This window comes from Cyanistes caeruleus, chromosome 6 (assembly GCF_971803275.1).
Source record: "Cyanistes caeruleus chromosome 6, bCyaCae1.hap1.1, whole genome shotgun sequence".
NCBI classification, from domain to species: domain Eukaryota; kingdom Metazoa; phylum Chordata; class Aves; order Passeriformes; family Paridae; genus Cyanistes; species Cyanistes caeruleus.
In genome coordinates, this window is record NC_141706.1 from 9,435,632 (window position 1) to 9,454,397 (window position 18,766).

General features: G+C 38.2%; 1 protein-coding gene across 5 annotated transcripts in view; it reads left to right on the forward strand.

Moving 5' to 3' along the window:
• Positions 1-1,622: 1,622 nt before the first annotated feature.
• The window catches only part of LOC111930647 (uncharacterized), a 34,521-nt gene continuing 17,377 nt past the window's right edge, over positions 1,623-18,766 (forward strand). Inside the window, exons 1-21 of one of the 5 annotated variants that reach the window (XM_086894891.1) lie at positions 1,756-1,859; positions 2,007-2,076; positions 4,130-4,187; positions 4,843-4,986; positions 5,709-5,855; positions 6,940-7,062; positions 7,636-7,803; positions 8,033-8,218; positions 8,518-8,640; positions 8,784-8,897; positions 9,017-9,338; positions 9,687-9,796; positions 10,143-10,260; positions 10,349-10,440; positions 10,967-11,117; positions 14,584-14,693; positions 15,505-15,628; positions 16,466-16,596; positions 17,763-17,872; positions 18,134-18,302; positions 18,659-18,763. In XM_086894891.1, coding sequence (XP_086751017.1) covers positions 4,143-4,187; positions 4,843-4,986; positions 5,709-5,855; positions 6,940-7,062; positions 7,636-7,803; positions 8,033-8,218; positions 8,518-8,640; positions 8,784-8,897; positions 9,017-9,338; positions 9,687-9,796; positions 10,143-10,260; positions 10,349-10,440; positions 10,967-11,117; positions 14,584-14,693; positions 15,505-15,628; positions 16,466-16,596; positions 17,763-17,872; positions 18,134-18,302; positions 18,659-18,763 — 2,592 coding nt within the window. In that variant the 5' untranslated portion in view covers positions 1,756-1,859; positions 2,007-2,076; positions 4,130-4,142. The other 4 variants (XM_086894889.1, XM_086894892.1, XM_086894890.1 and 1 more) reach the window with 4 other exon arrangements.

Consider the following 18,766-nt stretch of genomic DNA (forward strand, 5'->3'; position numbering starts at 1 on the left):
GTGGAATGAATTTTAAAAAAGAGGGTTTGGAGCAAAGTTCCTCTCCTGAATAACAAAATCTCTGCATGTGATCCAGTGTTGGTTCTATTTAAGGGATAAGCAGTCTTGAATTGATTGAGATGCTTCCGTACCCATAACCCAGCACCTTGCGAGTCCAGCTGAGTTATTCATGGCACACAAGCACTGTTCAGGAATGACAGCTTCACCATTCCTCACTGCACAGGGTTGGTTTGATGCTTGATACAATTCAAACCAGCCCCTTACACCATTTTGGTAGATAGGGATGAGAGTGAAGCAACTGCACTCCTGTTTTCTCCTCTCACAGGTATTCGGAGATGCTGCTGTGAGGCAGGTTTGGAGAAAAGCTATGAGACACTGCGGGATGTGTGGGATCACAACGGTTACAGGTTGAGAGGATGGATGTTATAGTCAGATTCACTATGGAATTTGTTTTGGAGATGGCTGCAAACCACAGAAACCTTATTCTCCAGAGGATTCTCCAAGGAGTGCTCTGTGCCACATGCAAGCGTGCAGTTCTGGAGTTCATTCCATGCTCAGAGTCTTACTTCCAGAGATGCTAAAGTCTTCCAGGGAGCTTCAGGCATCAATCATCATCAGCTGTCTTGTTCCTAAGTGGTCAGGGCTTGGGTCCTGAACAGTGTCATTGTTTAGCTCGCATCTGAAATGAATGACGGTAAGAGTGTTGCACCAGGAAAAGATTAAAGTGATTAAAATGACAGCCACATCTTGAAATGGAATGACTTTACAGTCTGATGGGTTTCTTCTTTCCTGCTCCCAGTCATGGTAGTGCTGTAGGATCCTGTGAATTGAGGTTTACTCTCTGTTCTGTGGGATGAAGTGATGCTTGTCTGGGGAACAGTGGGGCTGTAGCCCAGAATCCAGTGCCAATTATCTCTAGAAAGCTGCAGTTTGCACATAGATAAAAAGACTATCTAAAATATTACAAAATGGAAAATAAAAATGCTGCTGCTTTCAGATAGAAGGCACAGCTTCCTTTTGTACCTGCTTGTTTTACCCTATAGCAAGCTGGAGGTGGTTTTCTTTTTTTCTGCTTAGAAAAAGGATTTTCAATCCACTCCTCTCCCTGAAAGTGAGATCAATGCAACTAGTGTTATGAAAATTCCCTTTCTTAACAGTACAGCAGCCAGTTTTTCTAGTATGAAAGTGTTTTTAAACTTTATTTATAAATATCTCTCAATTACATTGTACACTGCAATGTTCTGAGGTGGTGGAATTTTATTGGAGACTTTGGCATTGCTCATGCGTAAATGTAACAAATCAAAGGAGAGTATAATCTGGAATGAAGGCCTTTGTCTTGGGGTAATGGCTTTAAACTGAAGGAAGGTGAGTTTAGAGTAGATATTAGGAAGAAATTCTCTTCTGTTGGGGTGGTGGTGAGGTGCTGCTCACCTCACAGGTGAGCAGTTTATAAATACGTGGTAATGTGTAGGGACAAGTATGTCTGGCTTGCAGGTCTCTGCTTCCTCACAGAAAAACGGGGGGAAAGTTTTGGAATTCCAGAAAATCGGCAGGCCTCGGGGCCAGAGCGCCCTGTGGGAGGCAGGCGGTCCTCCGCGCCGCCAGGGGGCGCTGGGGGCGGCGGGGGCGGAGCCGCTCCCGGCGGGCGCGGCCGAGGCTGTGGGGCCGCAGAGGCGGCGGCGACGGGGCCGCGTCGGGGCTGAGGGGGCTCGGCGGGCTCGGGGGCCGTGGCCGCCCCTCCGCCGCCCCACAGGTGAGTGCGGACATCGCGGCCGCGGCAAAACCCTGCCCTCCGCCGGCAGGCCCGCCCGGGCCTCGGCCGGCACGAGCCCGCCCCGCCGAGCCCCTGAGGGGGGGAGGTGAGGGGGTCGTGCCCTCCCATTGCCAGGCGCGAATAGAGCCGGGCGGGAGGGGTTGGAAATGTGGGAAAGGGTGGAAATGACTCGTTGGAGTTCTCTACGCCCCAAATGCACCTGCGCTGCTCTCATCTGCTGTTTCTCCACTAGGTCACTCTTACAAAACAATGCTTCCCTTGTATTACATATATATTTTTATATAATACATTTATTATGAAAGGTAAGTAACAATTCATGTTAATATTTAAATGTGGTCATTGTAACTAAGAAATCTTGTTTGTAACAGGTGCAAGTAATAGCCATATGAATGTCTCAGTATATTTTTACAGGGTGTGTGTGGTTTGGTTAACACTGCTTCAGTTTATGCTCTGTGTTGTATGTTTATGCAGATTTTGGCCAAGGTTTTTTACAGGAGCTTTAAGTTATGGTGCAGCTTTTAGTTATGGTGCAGATCTTTTGAAAACAAATTTAGTTTGTTCAGCAGAAGAACCAGCGTGTTGGTGGGTAAAAAAGCAAAATTACTTTCTTACTAGGAGGAAATAATTAAATAAAAATGGCTTTCTTTCAGTGAGTGTGTTTTCAACACCAAATTGTTTTGGGGAATGGATTTTAAATAATATTAGGCTTACCTGGATTGTTACACAGTTTGTTTTTCTGCTGTAGGCCTGTGGCAGAGAGGAGGGAGGGGACTGCCATCACCTTCCTCAGTAGTAAGAGCTGGATTGAGGCGCTGCCTAAATCTGTCATGTGCCCCTTGTGCTGGGCTCTGTGGTCTCTGACTCAGGGGACTGAGGAGGCTGGCAAGTGTCCAGATGAATAATACATGATTAGGTTTTTTTAGCTGGATTTGGCTGCAGCTGGTAGGGAATGAGTTAGGAAGACAAAGCTGCCACTGGGGCTTTTCTTTTTGGTAACATCCTGTTGTGATCACAGCTGAAACCTCAGTTGTACTTTGAGTATTAGGAGAAAGTTGTTCTATAAAATTAAGCGGCATCTGTTGTGTCTCATGGAAGTTGTGGACAGTAACGAGTTGAGGGATTGCAGCTTTAACTAAAGATTGCAGCTTTAACTTGCTGTCTCTATGCCATAAAAAAAGCAAAACCTATCCTTGGTTGATTTCATGCTGGGTAGGAAAAGCCTGATCAGTTTTGTTTCCCAGCCTGATTTGGAAAACTTGTCAGTGTTTAGTGTCACTGATATAAATAAAAAAAACACCAGGAAGGAGCAGTTGAAGTACTCAGGTAGGAATGCTGGCACGTGAGACCAGCAAAATGATTCCATCAGTCAGAGCTGGAAATGAGATGAAATATTTACAAATGCACCACCGTGTTCCATCTAGTGAGTCATTCTGGCCTCTTCGTATCTGGGTAATCCTTTTGAGTGTCTGGAAGTGAAATGAACATTTCACTGGGAACAGGTTTGATGTTACAGCTCTGCAGTAGTTATGAGAGGAGGGTTTTACTTACAGGTTCTGCAGGAAGGATCCAGTCTGGCCTTGTAGGGGTTGTCGGCCATAGGTTGCAGTCTGTGATTTCTGGATTGAGCTTTGAAGTGATGAACTGTTTTAAAAACAGCCTCTGCTATCAGGCTGCATTCTTTCAAAGATAAGCTGTGTGTTAATGCTTACTATAAACTGCTGTCCAAATTCAGGCCTGGTCTGTGGATGTGTAGTTCAGAAATCTATAATACAGAATGGGAAGGACACATGATATTTCTTCCCTCTGGGTGTTCCTATTTGAGAGTGACAACCACTGAGCAGGTGCAGTGCTGGTTGTACTTTTCAGATAAGCAGCAGTTATAGCAGTTTAAGCAGTTTGATGTTATTTAATGGTTTTAGCCTTAATGTGTGATTTTTTAGAAATCTGCATTGCCGTGATCCCTGTTTTCTTACAGTGACAGGCAGTGTTTAAGGCCAGGTTAAATATTAGGCAACTAGATGTGGTTTGTATCTTCTATTTATATATTGGAGAGGCAGCTGTGCTGAATAATACTCCATGGCATTTACTCTTTAAAGACTTCTCTGGATTATTTTTGGAAGTATTGGCATTTTACTGACTGGCAGTTTTTAGAAAAGGCATGTTATGCATATTTTGTACATAATTAGAAGTGTTATTTCTCAACAACTGGTGGTATAGTGGAGATCAGAGGTGCTGTCAGAGCTGAACAAATCACTCTCAAGCATTTCACAAAAAGATGCATAGAACTATGAATTAATTCTAGTTACTTGAGTCCTTGAGAGTTACTGTGGTATTGCTTCATTTATCTTTCTGTAGCCATCGTGGAACTATGTGGAAATGGGGTAGTGGAGATGGTTCTCCTTCCAAAACAGCAGTAAGTACTGAATTTTTATTAATATCCTTTTAAGATTCTGACACAGAGAATCTTTCATTTTTCATACACTAACCATACGTATTTTCTCTTTTATAAAGCAGTTGTTTGACTAGTTTACCATGACAGTTTTAGGGCTCTAAAAGTCAGGTTTTGTCCTTGTTTCTTATCTCCTTGATATTTAATCTGTTATGCCTGCCACAGCTGCTGTGCTTGTCCTCACTCTGCTTATCCTGCCTTAAGGAAACATCTGTAGGAGTTACATAAGCTCCATCCCCAGGGTGTCTTTGGGTAGAGTAGCTTCAATATCAATATTTTATGGATATTTATTTTATTTAGCAGCACTGCTGGCTGTTGCAACACAAATCCAGTGAAGAGGAGGTTCAGGTGTTCATACCTAGAATACTTGGATGATTTTGCTATATTTCAAGGCAATATTGCTTAAGCAGTTCATAAGGTTTAGAATTCCATGTGACTTGGTAAAAACAGCCTGCTGTAAGTATATATAATCCATGGAAATTTTAGCATTGCATTTGCTGACTGTTGTAGCAAAGTGAGACGCCAAGTGCAGGCATTTGCAGAGCAGTGCAGTGCCCCATTTGGATTTTTGAAGGCACCCTGAATCTCCCCAGGCTGAATATTCCCTGAATCTTCACAGCACACAGGCTCCGGGGACATGGAAAGCACGGCGGTGACGGATCTGACAGAGCAGCTGACAAGCACTGAGCTGCTGCTGGCACAGCTGAAGGAGCTTGTCAGGGAGAAGGATGCTGAGATCCGGACCAAAGATCTTCAGTTAAAGGTACTGTGCATGTGCTCATGTCAAAACCATTGTTTAAAATTCCCCTTCAGTCCTTTCTGTTATGTTTTAGAGGCTTCTAGTCTGTTACAGCAGCTCTAGAATGGTCACAAGTAGCTATTCTGGGGTCTGGACATTGCTGCTTGTTCCCAGCATGTCTTCTGTTCTAGGATTGAACTAGAAGGAATTTATATCTAATATCCTGAAGGCTTTTTTGGGGCTTGTTACTCTTTTTAAAAAAATCATAAGGTTGATCTCTTCCTACGAGAGATTTCTTTCTGCCCTTTTTAGCTGTGGATGTGAACAACAGAAGTGTTAAAATACTGCATGATTTAAAACTCACTATATATTGAGTTCTCTTTAAAAAAAATGAAATAAGCTTTTACACTATCATGAAGGTGTCTATCTTTTTGTATTTTTTTATGAAAAAATGATTAATTCTCGTAAAAAGAATCAAGCCTAGAATTTGTATTGTTGTGACAAAAATACGGAAATTTATATCATAAAGTTTTGAATTCTATACAGTAATAATCACCATGTGCAGAAAGTTTAAATAAAGAAGAGAAAATTTAAATAATGAAAATGAAACATTGTAATGTCTCTTCAGGGAAGATATTATTTGTTAATCACTTCAGATTTCTCCCTCTCTTTTTTTTAATGGAAGAATTGATGCAGGCAGTTGTCTGTGTAGCTAATTTAGTCCATCATGACTTTGATGTTTGTAGGAGGAGAAGGAATCTGCTGATGCCAAACTTTCCAAGCTGAAGCTGCAGAACAAAGCCAAGGTTGCATCATTAACCTCGCAGCTGGAGGAACTTAAGAAGCAGTTACCAGTGGCAGGAGGCTTAGAGACCAAAGCAGAACCAAAGAAGGTAAGGTGTTCACACATTTGAAAGCAGATACAATTTCTGGGGTGCTGTAGGTTGTTTTCCATGCTCAGCTCAATGGGGAAATTCAAATTTTGAGCTGATTTGGGTTAGGATCAGGGTAGACTGAATGGGTGCTGTCAGTTAATCTGTATTTCTATTTATTCTTTTATTTTTCAATAGAAATCCAGAAAATTGCACATTCCCTTCAAATTGTTAAAGTAAAAATTTTTCACTCTTCATCCTGTTAGCTGCTCAGAGTTTTGACTGATGTGAATCAGGCAGATAAGGTTTGGAGAAGAAATGAGAACAAAACCTGTCTTCTTCCTTAGGAAATGTAAAACTGTCCTTATTAGCAAAATGTAAATTAAATGTTGGAAACTGACAGGTGTTTTACTGCGAACAAGAGAGTCTCAGATATGTTTGTAGTAACACAATTGTGCAAGTAGACTTGCAGTTCTTCAGGGTAGGACTTCATACAGCTTCTAAAATAACTTTAATGAGGCTTTAGTTTTTCAGGGGGATCTGTATTTTAAAGCTGTGCTGGAAGGGAATGGTAACAATCAGGTTATTGCAATCCCCAGTTTTCCTCAAAAATGTGCAGTAACTATTTATTCTTCTGATCTTTTTTTGGCTAACAAAATACGCTTAGCAATTGCTCTTGATTTCTTGTAATGGCAGATAATTTCTATAAAACAGCAATTACAACTGTGGAAATTCTGATTAAAATATGCTTAGGAATGGTTGAATTTACATTTTTTACCCCAATAGTCCTGTTTTCCCTCTGATATATATGGACTACAGTTACCAGATTATTTGAGTTTGAATTGCCAGAGGAAGTGAATCTCCTTGCTGCATATTCCAGTCCACTTCTTAGTAGTAATTATAATGAATAATTTAAATACAAAGACTTTTATAAGCTTAATACAAATTCTGTGCCAGCTTTTACATGGAATATGAAATATATAAGAGAACTGAAACACAGTCTATGAGTAAAGTCTGCTTTTTTCATCACTATTATCAGACTAAGTAGATTTACAGAATGCAGGAGTTACCTGTACATGGAATGCAAATCTGCCCGTTTTTGCAGGCATCAAAAGATGGAGACCAGGAAAATGCTGCAGCAAATCGAGGGAAAATACTAGTGCTGAGAAGGAGAATTGAAGAGCTGGAATCTCAGATTACACAAAAAAATGAAGAGTTACAGAAAAAGGTGGTGTTTTACATGATGTGACTTTTCACCTTTGTGGTGTAGGATTATGTTTGAATATGTTTATTTAAATGTGTATTCAATTGTGTACTACTGAACAGCCATCCTGGGAGTTTTGTGTTGAGGAATTATGTTACAGTCTCAGCAAGGGCAGTAGGAACTCTGTAATTGCCTTCAGTGAGCAGGGAATCCTGGATGAATGGAATAGGATACACGAAGATGAGCTCTTTGGGTCAGTGTTGTATTTAAATCTCGTGTTTGAACAAAAATACTGGTTTGCTTCAATTTTCCTCATTGAAAAAATAGGTCATAACAGGAATAAATGTGAGGCAAGGGCTGATTTCATGTTGTGGTGTTTTGTGGACATAACTTCTCTGGGGATGCAGGAATGGGAATGCTGCAGAGTTTGAGAGAGAAAAGTTCAGTAAATAATGATTACACTTCAAACAGAACGAGTTATACATCTGATTGTAATTTTTGGAGTACTGTAACACAGGCAGTAAGGAAGTGATGCAAACCATTCTGTGCTGGAGACAGAAGCACAGACCACAAACAATTCTGCCTTTTCATGTTCAGGATGCGGAGCTGGAGGCGCAGCGCAGCCGTGGGGCTGACATGGATGCCATGCTGGCAGAGAAGGAGAAGAAGCTGGCTGAAAGGGATGCTTACATCAGGGATTTGCAGGTGGCCTGTGGATCCAGTGATGCTGCCAATGAAATATTCCTGCCTAATGAAGAATTGAAGGTATGTTAGCAGCTAAGTTATAAAATCTTTATAGAGTTTTCAAGGAACCAATGAATTCTGATGTATTAAGTAGTCAGTCCCTCTCTGAAACACTGTTAATTAATTTGAATAAAAATTCTTTACTATCGTCATTTATATATATATTTACTTATTTTGTCCTTACCAAGGAAAGGCTTCCTGATGGCTGTATCATTTTTCTGCTAACTGTCTTTTGGTTTGCATTGTAAAGAACCAGCTGGCAGCTAAAGAGTCATCACTGCAAAGCATGGAGATTCTGGTGCAGAACCTTACCAAGAAGGTGGGAGACAGTGAAGAAAAGTGCAGCTTGTTCCAGGAGCAGATAGAGAGTCTGAAAAATATTCAAAGCAAGGAAAGAGAACATTTCCAAGGGAAAGAAGCTACATACATGGAAAATGTAAGTAAATGCAAGATTCCAAAGTTATATCCAGTTCTTAGGAAAATGGTAAAAGAGCTACAAACCACATTAGAAGAAGAATACAGGTGTTGGAGGAAGAGACTACCATTTGGGCTTAGTTGATAGAAACTTAGTAGGAATGAATATAAGTGACTAATTAGTGTATTTAATATTACTGGAAACAAAATTCAGTCTTAATTTGGAATCCATTATCTTGCTGTACCTTCAGTTAGACAGTTCAGTGTGGTTTTGCTATAGTTTGTGGACTGGTCTCATATTTATTTTCTTGGTGGTTTTAGGTACGTGTGTTTCAGAATATTATCCAGGAAAAGGAAAAGGAGCTGGAAGCACAGAGAGAGAAGCATGAGCAGGAGCTTTTTAGATTAGCTGCTAAATCTGATGCAAGTGCTGACCTAGAACAGGTACGTTGCTCTGGAAACTCAGCAGCTTGAATTGTGAATCATGTAATTACTAAACTCTTTGACACAGTTCAAGTGTATGGTTGGGAGAATAAAAATAAGTCTTTTATTGATTGCTTGATTATTTAACTTTTTATTTTTGTTAGCTACTAAAAGCTTTGAAACAGAAGCTCCATGAAAAGGAAGAAGTCATGCTGGGAAGGACACAGGTGATTGATGTCTTGCAGAAAGAGCTGGATGCCAAGGACCAGCAATTGAAAGTAAGATATGCCATAAGTAGGAGTACAGGTATAAAATTTGATAGTGGTAGGAAAAATACTTTGCATTAAAATTATTAATATTTTTTGTGCTGTGTTGTTGTTTGTTTTTTTTTAAATAGGAGATTAATGAAAACTTGAAACGTCTTCTGTCTGAAAAAGAAAACCTCCAGTCTAAACTGGATGCTGAGAAACATGTAATGAGAGCCCAATTAAAAGACATGATGGAGAAACATGAGCTTGAAATGACAAAAGTTAAGGAGAAATACAGTGCTGAACTGCATGAAATTCAAGAGAAACATGAAACTGAGCTGCAAGAGAAAGACCAGGCTCTGGTTGAGCTTCAGAAACAAGTGGCAGAGTTGAGTGGTGGTGGACAGAGTAACTCCAAAGAAGTCAAAGATCTGGGATCTATAACCAAAGAGAAGATGGAAGATTTGGAAGGTATCCTATTTAAACAGTTGTCACTGACAATATTAAAAGTTTCTTTGCCCCAGACTTTTACAAATTTTGAGCCAATTCCATAACTACTGAAATTAGAACTACATGAAATTTGATGGAATATTATTGCCACAGTAATTAAAGTGATTAAGTGCTATAATACAGAGGGTTAGAGGATCACCAAGATAATCAAATGAACTATAAATTTCTCACTGTTTCTAATTCTTAATGTTTTTCTGTAAATGCTATTGTCATGTGTGTGTAACTTCCAGTTGCTAAAGGAATTACAGATAAGGTTTGTATTTATAATCTCTCTAGAGTTTAAAATAATACCTGCTTCTTGTTTCTTAGTCCAAGTGAAATTGAAAACAGAAGAGGCCAGCAAATCTGAAGCCAAGTTTTTGAAAATGAAAGCTTGGTCTAAATCAAGAATCAAGCAGCTGGAGGATGAACTGAAAAATGTATGTGTAGCTTTGTGTTTAAGGCTCTGTGTCTTTCTCCAACTACTGTACTTGGAGATTTGATTGGGAAAAACTGTGGGGTAAATAAAATATTACAGTAGTTTCCTTTATTAATTAATGTATGAAAGTTGACATAAAGTGTTGATACAAAATGTAGTTTAAATAAAAAATAATACAAAGTGTGTTACCAGCATTCAGGAGTAAATTTGTTAGAGATGAGCTGCTGTATTGTACTTTAAATATTAGAAAAACAGCTATTCTAGATTCTACTAAAGAATAAGAAAAAAAAAGTACTTTGCTGTGATTTTGCTTTGTTTGAAACCCCCATAACTGTATTTTCTTTCAGTTTTCCTCAAAGAACAATGATGTATCTACCTTAAACAATCGTGTGTCAGAATTAGAAGTTGAAAATGAAGAATTACAGTCAAAACTGCAGTCATTGCATGAAATCAAAACTCAGAATGGTAAATGAAAACCTTTTGCAGATGATCCAAAGTAAAGAGACAAAAGTAAATTCTGTCCTCATGAACCAAATTTATTATATTTTTGTAGAAGAGCTGCTGAAAAAGCTGGAGCTCTATGAAGAGCAGCAGAGGAAGCTGCAGGCTGATCTCGACCAAGTTACAAAGAGGGCAGCTTCACAGGTTGACTTGAAAATTTATTTGCATGAGTTATTGATTAATGGTGCTAATTGTCATCAAGCATGTCAGCCGGATTTTGGAGCTGAGAATTAATTTGTTGATAGATGGAATTGTTAGTTTCAGTGGCTGTTCAATTGGAGAACAAGATGACAGGTTTTGAGTTACTCAAAAAGATTGATTTCTGCTTACTTTGCACACACTTTAAATGGCATTCTGCCAAGCAGCTTTATTTATTTAGTTATGTTTAACATGAGTCATCAAAGTGTGCCTGTTATTTTGTAGACAAAATACTTTTAATATTTTATGAAGTTGTGGGACTTGTTTTTAACTAAATCTACATAATAGTAATATATTAATTATATTAAGTACATAATTAATAATCTACAGTATCTGCAATCTACACTGACCAATTTAATAGATTTTTATTTACATATAATGGTGAATTATGATGTTTTGCCAACTTACAAATGTATTTACATTTGCAGAGGGGTGTGGTAAATTTATTTTAATACAGAATTTCTCTTGTTAGGCCAGTGAATCAGGTAGTGTGGATGAATTGCAGAGTCAGCTCTTGGAATGGCAGGAAAATGTCCCAGAGTCAGAGGAGTCCCAGGATCAAGTCCGAGAAGAGAAATCTGCCATGGCCTTGAGAATGGCTCAGATTGAGGAGGAGAGAGAAGGTGAATTATTTTATTTTCAATACAACAATCCTGTTTTTTATAAATCTGTGTGTGTGTCTGTTGTGCTTCAGACTGAATTGATAGCACACCACCATGACTCATTTTTGTAGTCATATGTGTAGTTAGTGAAATTGCTGAAATTTACAATTTCTGCTTTTTCCTATTCCCTTGAGTTTATTTTTCATACATGCATCTTGTTTTATATAATTTTTTATTAAGTAGATGTGCTGTTCTGTTTGCCATTTGAGCTGCTGCTCTGTAAGACTGCTTGGAAGGCTTAATGTCTGCATATGATAAGCGATAAAAATGATAAATCATATTTTATCAATGATTAATAGTTCCCCATTGAAATATTAAAGCTGCCTGTCTAGAGAACTGGTGAAAGTGTGGGGGTCTATAGTGTTGGTTTGAATTAGAGGAATGTAGGTGGTGCTTAAGCAACATGTACCTGACATGAAACTTGTCTTCAAGAAATTTCTCATTAATTCTCTTTAGGTATTTAGTGATCTGTTAGTAGGTGCCACTGGTATAGGCCAGCTGAATAATCAGTGGCAGTGGCTTAGAGGTGGTTAAAAATATCAAATTACCTATAGAAAATAGCATTTCAAATAATGTCAGGTTTTAGAGCTTGCTAAATTATTAATTAATCAGCTGATGAGAAACTGAAGTAGCTTCTATTAAAACTTATAAAAGTCTGGTTAAATTTTAGGTAGCTTTTATTGCTCTTTCTATGCCATCTGAACTAAATTACAGTTTTTGTTCCCTTAGTTAACTGCATGGGAAATAATGGCAAATTTTAATGCACATGACCTACCGTTATAATTAATCCAGTTAGTTAATTTGAGCCTTCTCTTTTCAATCTGTGTCTGAATTATTTTTCATTTCCATGATCCATTTGAAAGTTCAGTTTATAAGCACAGAACGGTATTAAGGATCACATCTCTTTGTTTTGAAGGATGTATGCTTTGGTATTGAAAGGGAATAATACCCCTCCATTAAATCTACCTGTTAGCTCATCTATGCTGGCCACAGAGCCACATGCAATATTAATAACACTTGTAAAATTTCCTCTGCCTCAGTCCAGGTTTAATTTTGCATTTTTTTTCCCCTTGGGAATAGCATGACTTTCTGTTTCTTTTTCCTGCCGTTCCACCTGGTGAGCCCTGAGCGTCCCTTCCCCTGCCACTCCTACCCTCCACTGCGATTTGGGCAGCCAGGGAGAACAGTTTCCCATCAGTTTTGTGCATGCAGGTTCCTGCAGCAATGGCCCCTTGGAATGTACTGTTGCTGATTTCTCCTCCTCTTGATCCTTGTGGAGAAAATTGCCAACAGTACCTTGCAAGGTCTGCCATTGATGGTTTGTGGTTTTTAGCAACACATGTAACAACTGCTGGGTTTTAACTTGAGTTTCTCCTGCCTTGCCATACCTGTTTGCTCTTTTGTATTAATGAATCATCTTAATTTTTTCACGGTAGTAACAGTTGACTCCATATTTATGTTGTATCTAGAGACAAATTTCTTGGCTTGCCACAAGTGATTGTGACTAAGAAAGAATCAAATTCATTCTTAGAACTACCTGAAATTCAGTAGTATTTAAAAAAAAGAAAATATTCTGTCCCATAAATTGCTGAGGTTTTGCATGCATTAATATTTGCTACCAATATTTCAAGCCATATGTGAGTAAAATGTAGCATCAATAGTGATTGAAGAAAGTACAGACACATCATAGTTTGTTTATATGCAGTGCATATCTGAAAAAAGGTGTTCTGGGAAGTTTTTAGGTTTTTATGTTCAGTAATTGCAAATGAACAGCTTCTTAAGCTGCTGTAAAACATTTGAAAATGTATTTACTTACTAATTGTTGTTAAAGCAATGCTCAGTTTAACTGAAAGTGTTTTAGCACTTGTCTGAGTGTTCTACATTATTCTGAACTCCAATTTCTGTACTTCCATTATTCTTGTGACAGTCGTAGTAATTTCGTTGTTTTTTTCATTATCATATACTTAGGAGCCTAAACATACTGTGTTCCTACATTACAGTGTCAGAGAAGGGGTTAAATTTTTACCTGGAATAGATCTGATTCTTTGAACCCCTTAACTGGCAGTTCCTGTAAACAGAAGTTTAAGGCCTGTAATCAAAATTTGGCGTTTAATTTTACAGCCTCGAAAAAGTATGTATAATCATGAAAAAATGTAAAATCTAGAAAATACACAAAGGTGTTTAAAACACTTAAGAATTGACAGTGCAAGAAGCCAAAGTGTAATTGAAATCAGAAGTATAATCAAATTTATCAATCCCACTTGAAAAGGGTCATTATTTTTTTCTTTACCTTTTTTCCCTACTAATTTTTTCTGACAGAATATTAGGTGTGTAATTTTGAAATATTACAGGAAGAATTTAAATCTAGCAGGTGCTGCAGAATTGTGAGTTAAGGAAATCTGTGGTATCGGTAATCCTTGGCCAATTCAGGTAAAAGCAGAATATTCCCTGTAGGGCTGAATCTCCAAATAGTTCCTGATGTTGACCTCACAGATGCATTGACATCAATTCTCTGAGTTTTGTGTGCTGTGAGGGCAACTGTGGGTTCATGTGGTTAAACTGAAAGCCAAATTTGTAGTTATCCAATTAATGTAATTTTCAATTAAAGTATGGAGCCATCTTTACTTTCCCTCCCTTTCCTTGGCTGTGCTGTTGTGTCTGCTTTGCATGAAACATGTTGTTTCCTAAACTTTACCCTGAACGTGTTTTGTTGTATCACAAAACAGATGGGAATGCACTTCAGATGACAAATCATTTCTAACAATGAACAGGATGCATACCTAAGCTTTCATAGTCTCAGTTTATTCAGTGTGTTTATTTACTAGTGATTCTGTACTTGTCCTGAAAAGAATGATGTTACTAATTCGTGAGAAGATGGTTTAATGCCAGTTTGCAGTATAACATGTGCTTGTGACTTCCTCAAATGATCTGGCTTTAGAGCTCATACTAAAATTAAAGTTTTTATAAAAATGAATGTAATTGTTGAGATTAAAAAAGCATCAGCTGAAAAAGCTGTGAATTTTGTCATGCAAAACTGGTATATTTGAATCTGGTAAATTGAATTGAGATGTAATTTGGCCTTTTAATTGATTGGCTTTCCTTCTTAGTATGGTATAACCTCACTCTTTCCACCCTCCTGTATAAAGTCTTCCTTTAGAGCTGATGAAGAAGTGAAGTTAGACTTCAGTTTGCTTCTTCTTAGTGAGATACTCAGACTTTATGTTCTACATAGCAATGTTGGAGGGAAATCAAAAGGTAAACACAGTGGATTTTAATCTTTAATCTTGTTCCTGTCAGTCATTTGTAGGGACTTCACCCTGTCCCTGATCTCTTTTCATGTAGTAGTGTCTGATATAGATGTAAATGCTTTCCTGTGGCACAAAACTGATTGAGGATGACTGGTTCTTTCCTGGCTGCTCCGATCCAGCCATAGTCTCAGGGCAGCAGGAGCTGGAGGAGGAACTGGCCACAGTTCAAGGAATGGGCAGGCTGCAGCAGGCAAGAAGAAAAGGCAATCAGACCAGCAGGAAGCTGCAGGTGGGTTCAAAGAGATGTGAGTTCATTTTTACCTGTCTGTTAGTAAAAATGTGGAAAGTGCTGTTATTTATGTGGTGCTTTAGTCTTCAAAACATTAGGAGCATAAGAACATAGATTGGAACTGAAAACATTGATAAATTTAATGATCATGTACATAGCCAGAAGATGATTCCAGTGATTCCAATGGCATCACACCTCTTACTTCTTCCACTGAAAAATCACAAGGTTCTCTCTGGAGTAATTCCCATGCCTGAAGCCATGTGTGTGCTTCAGATGTTAAAGCCATTTTTGACTTCAATAAAATCTTTACAAATCTCTTTGCTGGTGGAGCTTTACTGAATAATTAGTGCCACTTAATTCAGGTGGACTTCTAGGTAGGTGGTGCTGTACCTTGCATGAAAAGATGGTAACTTCTGTAAGAATTAGGATGTCATTGTCTCATTAACAGACCATTGGAAGAATACAATTAGTTAACTGATAATTCAGAGAACTGTTAACTTTAGTGATCAGGGTGCAAATTAAGATACCCAAACATTGTTATCCATTAACTTCTCACATAGCCAGGGGTGTTTTTAAAGGCTTACAGGTATCTTAAACAATCTGTGGGAGACTTGGCTTTTCTGGAAGTAATAGCTGGAAGCTGGGCAGGCTGCTCTAAGCTACAGCAGTCCCACATACTTACATTTAAGTGCCTGAATCAGTGCCGAGTTTTGGGATTTTTGATTGAAACTGTGGTTTTAGTAGCAGATTTATCTTGCCCCTGCTTGCTTCCTTCTTTAAGTTCAACTTCCTTCTCATGTTTTGTGTGTAGGAAGAATTTCCCTTCGATGGCAAACAATGCTTCCAAGAACTGAATGTCACCTTGGATAGCACTGACTCAGCTGAAGGAGAAAACATGGGAGGTTGGTGGCCAGAGTACCCTTCACCCAATGCAGGTGTGATAGCGACTAGACAGTTGATTAAAGCATGCACACAGCATCTGTGTCTATTTTTGTTTTCAAATTCAGCTAACAGCCCATTTGTGGTGTATTCTAATCTTTGTTGGATTTTTTTGGCTTGTGTTTTCTTCCTTTTCATTTCCAAGCATGTGCGTGCTGGATGAACTGCCTAGTTCTGGCTCACAAGTACAGCATCAATATGGCTGACCACTGGAATTGGATGAACTTTGATGCCCATTAAATATCCCATGTGGCAAGATCATGTGTCTGTTTTAAGTTATGAGTCTTGTTCCTGTGAATGTGTTTCCAGTTTATATCACAGTTATGTTGCAAACCAGAATTCCATTCCATTGCTGCTTAATTTAAAAATACAATACTCAGTTTTTAAAGCTGATGTTTTTATATCAGTGGTAAAGATTGCAAATACATCTTATTGTTAAGATGGAATGGGCTCACTTGCAAATTGTCAGTCCAGGCCAGTTTATTAATAATTACTTATTATATGCTGCAACCACCTGATCAACTTGTGGTTAATGTAACATGAGCCACACTATTGATTGAGCCACAATAGTGGTGGCTCAATATTAGACTATTTCTACCAGGTCCTCTGAGTTCATGAGCTCTGCAACTTTGTTTTGGTTTTCTAACAGTTAAGGATACTTTGCCATCTAAATTTTGGGAAGTAGTGCCTCAGGCATTTCCACTAGAAATGGGTGAGATTTATTTGTGCCCAGCACTGATAAGAACTTCGAATAAAGAGCTGCAACCATTTCTAGACTTCAGGAACTTTGGTAGACTTCTCTTGAAAGAATTTTCCTTCTTTAACCTGAGTAGGTTTACGGAGTGTGGTTGAAGAGTTGGAATTGGAGAGAAACCAACTGCAGGAACAAATACTATTTCTGGAAGAGCGTTGTCAGGATTTGGAAGACAGATTTCAGCTTCAAGGTAGAATGGAAGCTCTCCAGGTGAGCTCTGGAGTTGTGGGGAAACCTGATGATGCAGGAGAATCATTCTCAGTTTATGTTCTTTATATCACAGCCTACAGTAAGCCAAAACTATCAATTTGCAGCTGGCAAAAAATGGCTGAAACCTAATTTACACTCATTAGTTATGTTGTCAGAGAGTGTGCATGTCCTATATTATGCTTTGAGGTTGAACCGTGTTGCTTTTGTTCAGCATGTGGAGAATTATGATTAGGATTAAGCTTTATTTGTTCTAGAAACATAGTAATAAGACAACATGGTTTTCATGACTCTTGGGGGAGGTCTTTGCCAGAAGGTCTGGAATTAGATTGGTTATGAATCATTTGAATTTCCCACTCCTTATATCCCTCAAGTTTCTTCACTGTGTATTTAACTGTTCATATATATATGTACATATTTTTAGAGAAGAAGCTGCTTACAGAAAAATGATTCATAATTTTATATAAATATATACACATGCAATCTAAACTCCAGATATTAGCTAGACACATAGCTATATTTTAAAGCCATTCAATGAAGGCCCCACAAAGAACAGTCAAAGAAGAACTTTTTGTAAAAAGGAGAAGTTATTTTTAGTATTGCCTGACTGACAAATTATGTGGTAATTTGTGAACATTTTCACTAAGTCATACAACTGATCTTGTACTCAGACTCTTGGTGCATTACTCATAGTTCTTCGTCTGTTAAGTTGCACTTGTATAAAATGGAATGACTGGTTTTAAGATGAGAGACAAGCTTACATTAATTATTGAGACTCTTGTAACAAAGCCTTTCAATGCAGGTAACGTTTGGTGTAGAGGAAGAAGGGCAGCTATTGAGGGCGGTGCAGGTGTGTTCTGCCTCCTCCAAAATGCCGCCTTCTGTTCATGAATGGTGACGAGTTTGCCACGTTTGTCCAACTTGCTGTTGATTCTGGATGTGTTTTGCTTTTGGTTGTTGGTTGCTGTTTTACAACTTTTTTTTCTTTTTTCTTTTTTTTTTTTTTGTGGTTTTATTTTTGAATTGGTGCAGTGGATCTGACTAGAGTAGGAGATTTTTACTGTTTGAAAACCCCCAAGAGCTGTGTGAACAAGCTTGCTTCCTTTTTTCTTCAGTTCTATCATGCTTCTCTGAGTGTGATAATGCTCTTCATCATTGCTTTGTTGCAGAATGAAAATGAGCGTTTGCAAACTCAGCTCACCCAACTGCGTAACCAACAAATGCGAGATGTGGAAAAGCATCAGATTCTGATCTCTGGCTTGAATGAGCAGCTTAAAGGGTAAAATGAAGATTTTTCACAACTCCACACACCATTAGCTTTCTCTGCTTTAAACTTCAGCTTCTAATGAGGAGTAAAATCTCTCAAAATACTTGAAAAATCAGTTACTGGACTCATGTTTCTGTTTGCAGTTCTGTTATTTTTATACTTGGAAGATCAAGTGAAAAGTGTAAAAATAATGATTCTCTTAGTTTAGGGTTAATAAGTTTAGAAAACGCAAGCTTTGTTCTCAAAATGTCTAAATACATATTTTCTTCTCAGATTAAGTGACAGAAATAGTTTCCTTGAAAATTCCCTTGGAGAAAGAGAGCAAAAATTGGTGAGCGTGACAGAAAAGCTGGAACAAATTGAAACTTTGAGGAAGCTACTTCAAGAAAAGGATATTCTGAACAAAGAGCTAGGGGAAAAGTTTATGCATGCTGAGCAAAAAGTAAGTTAAATTTACAGTTAGTATTTCACTTATTAGAACTGAAGAGCTTTAACCATAACTTTTGATTTGTGCCCCAACAGAATGATTGCTGTTTTCCCAGTCTGAAAGTTTTTACTCTGTCTTTACAGTTTTGTTCATTTAATTGCTTTGCTTTAAGTTTGGTGTAAGGATTTCTTAGACCCAATACAGCTTTGCATGAACGTATTGACATTTTATTGGGGTGATAAGTTATTGTTTATTAATTTCAAAGTATAAACCTCACTGTTATGTAAACTCAATATTATAACTGGTAACATCACAATTTTAATCGAATTCTGTGTGTTTCTATCATGCAAACTTCTACTTTTAATACTTAGCTGAATGAAGCCTTAAAGAAATGCAGTGTGTATGAAGTGGAGAACGTTGAGCAGAAAACAGCTATTAGTGATCTCACAGAAAGAGTTGCTACACTGAAGGAAAAGGTA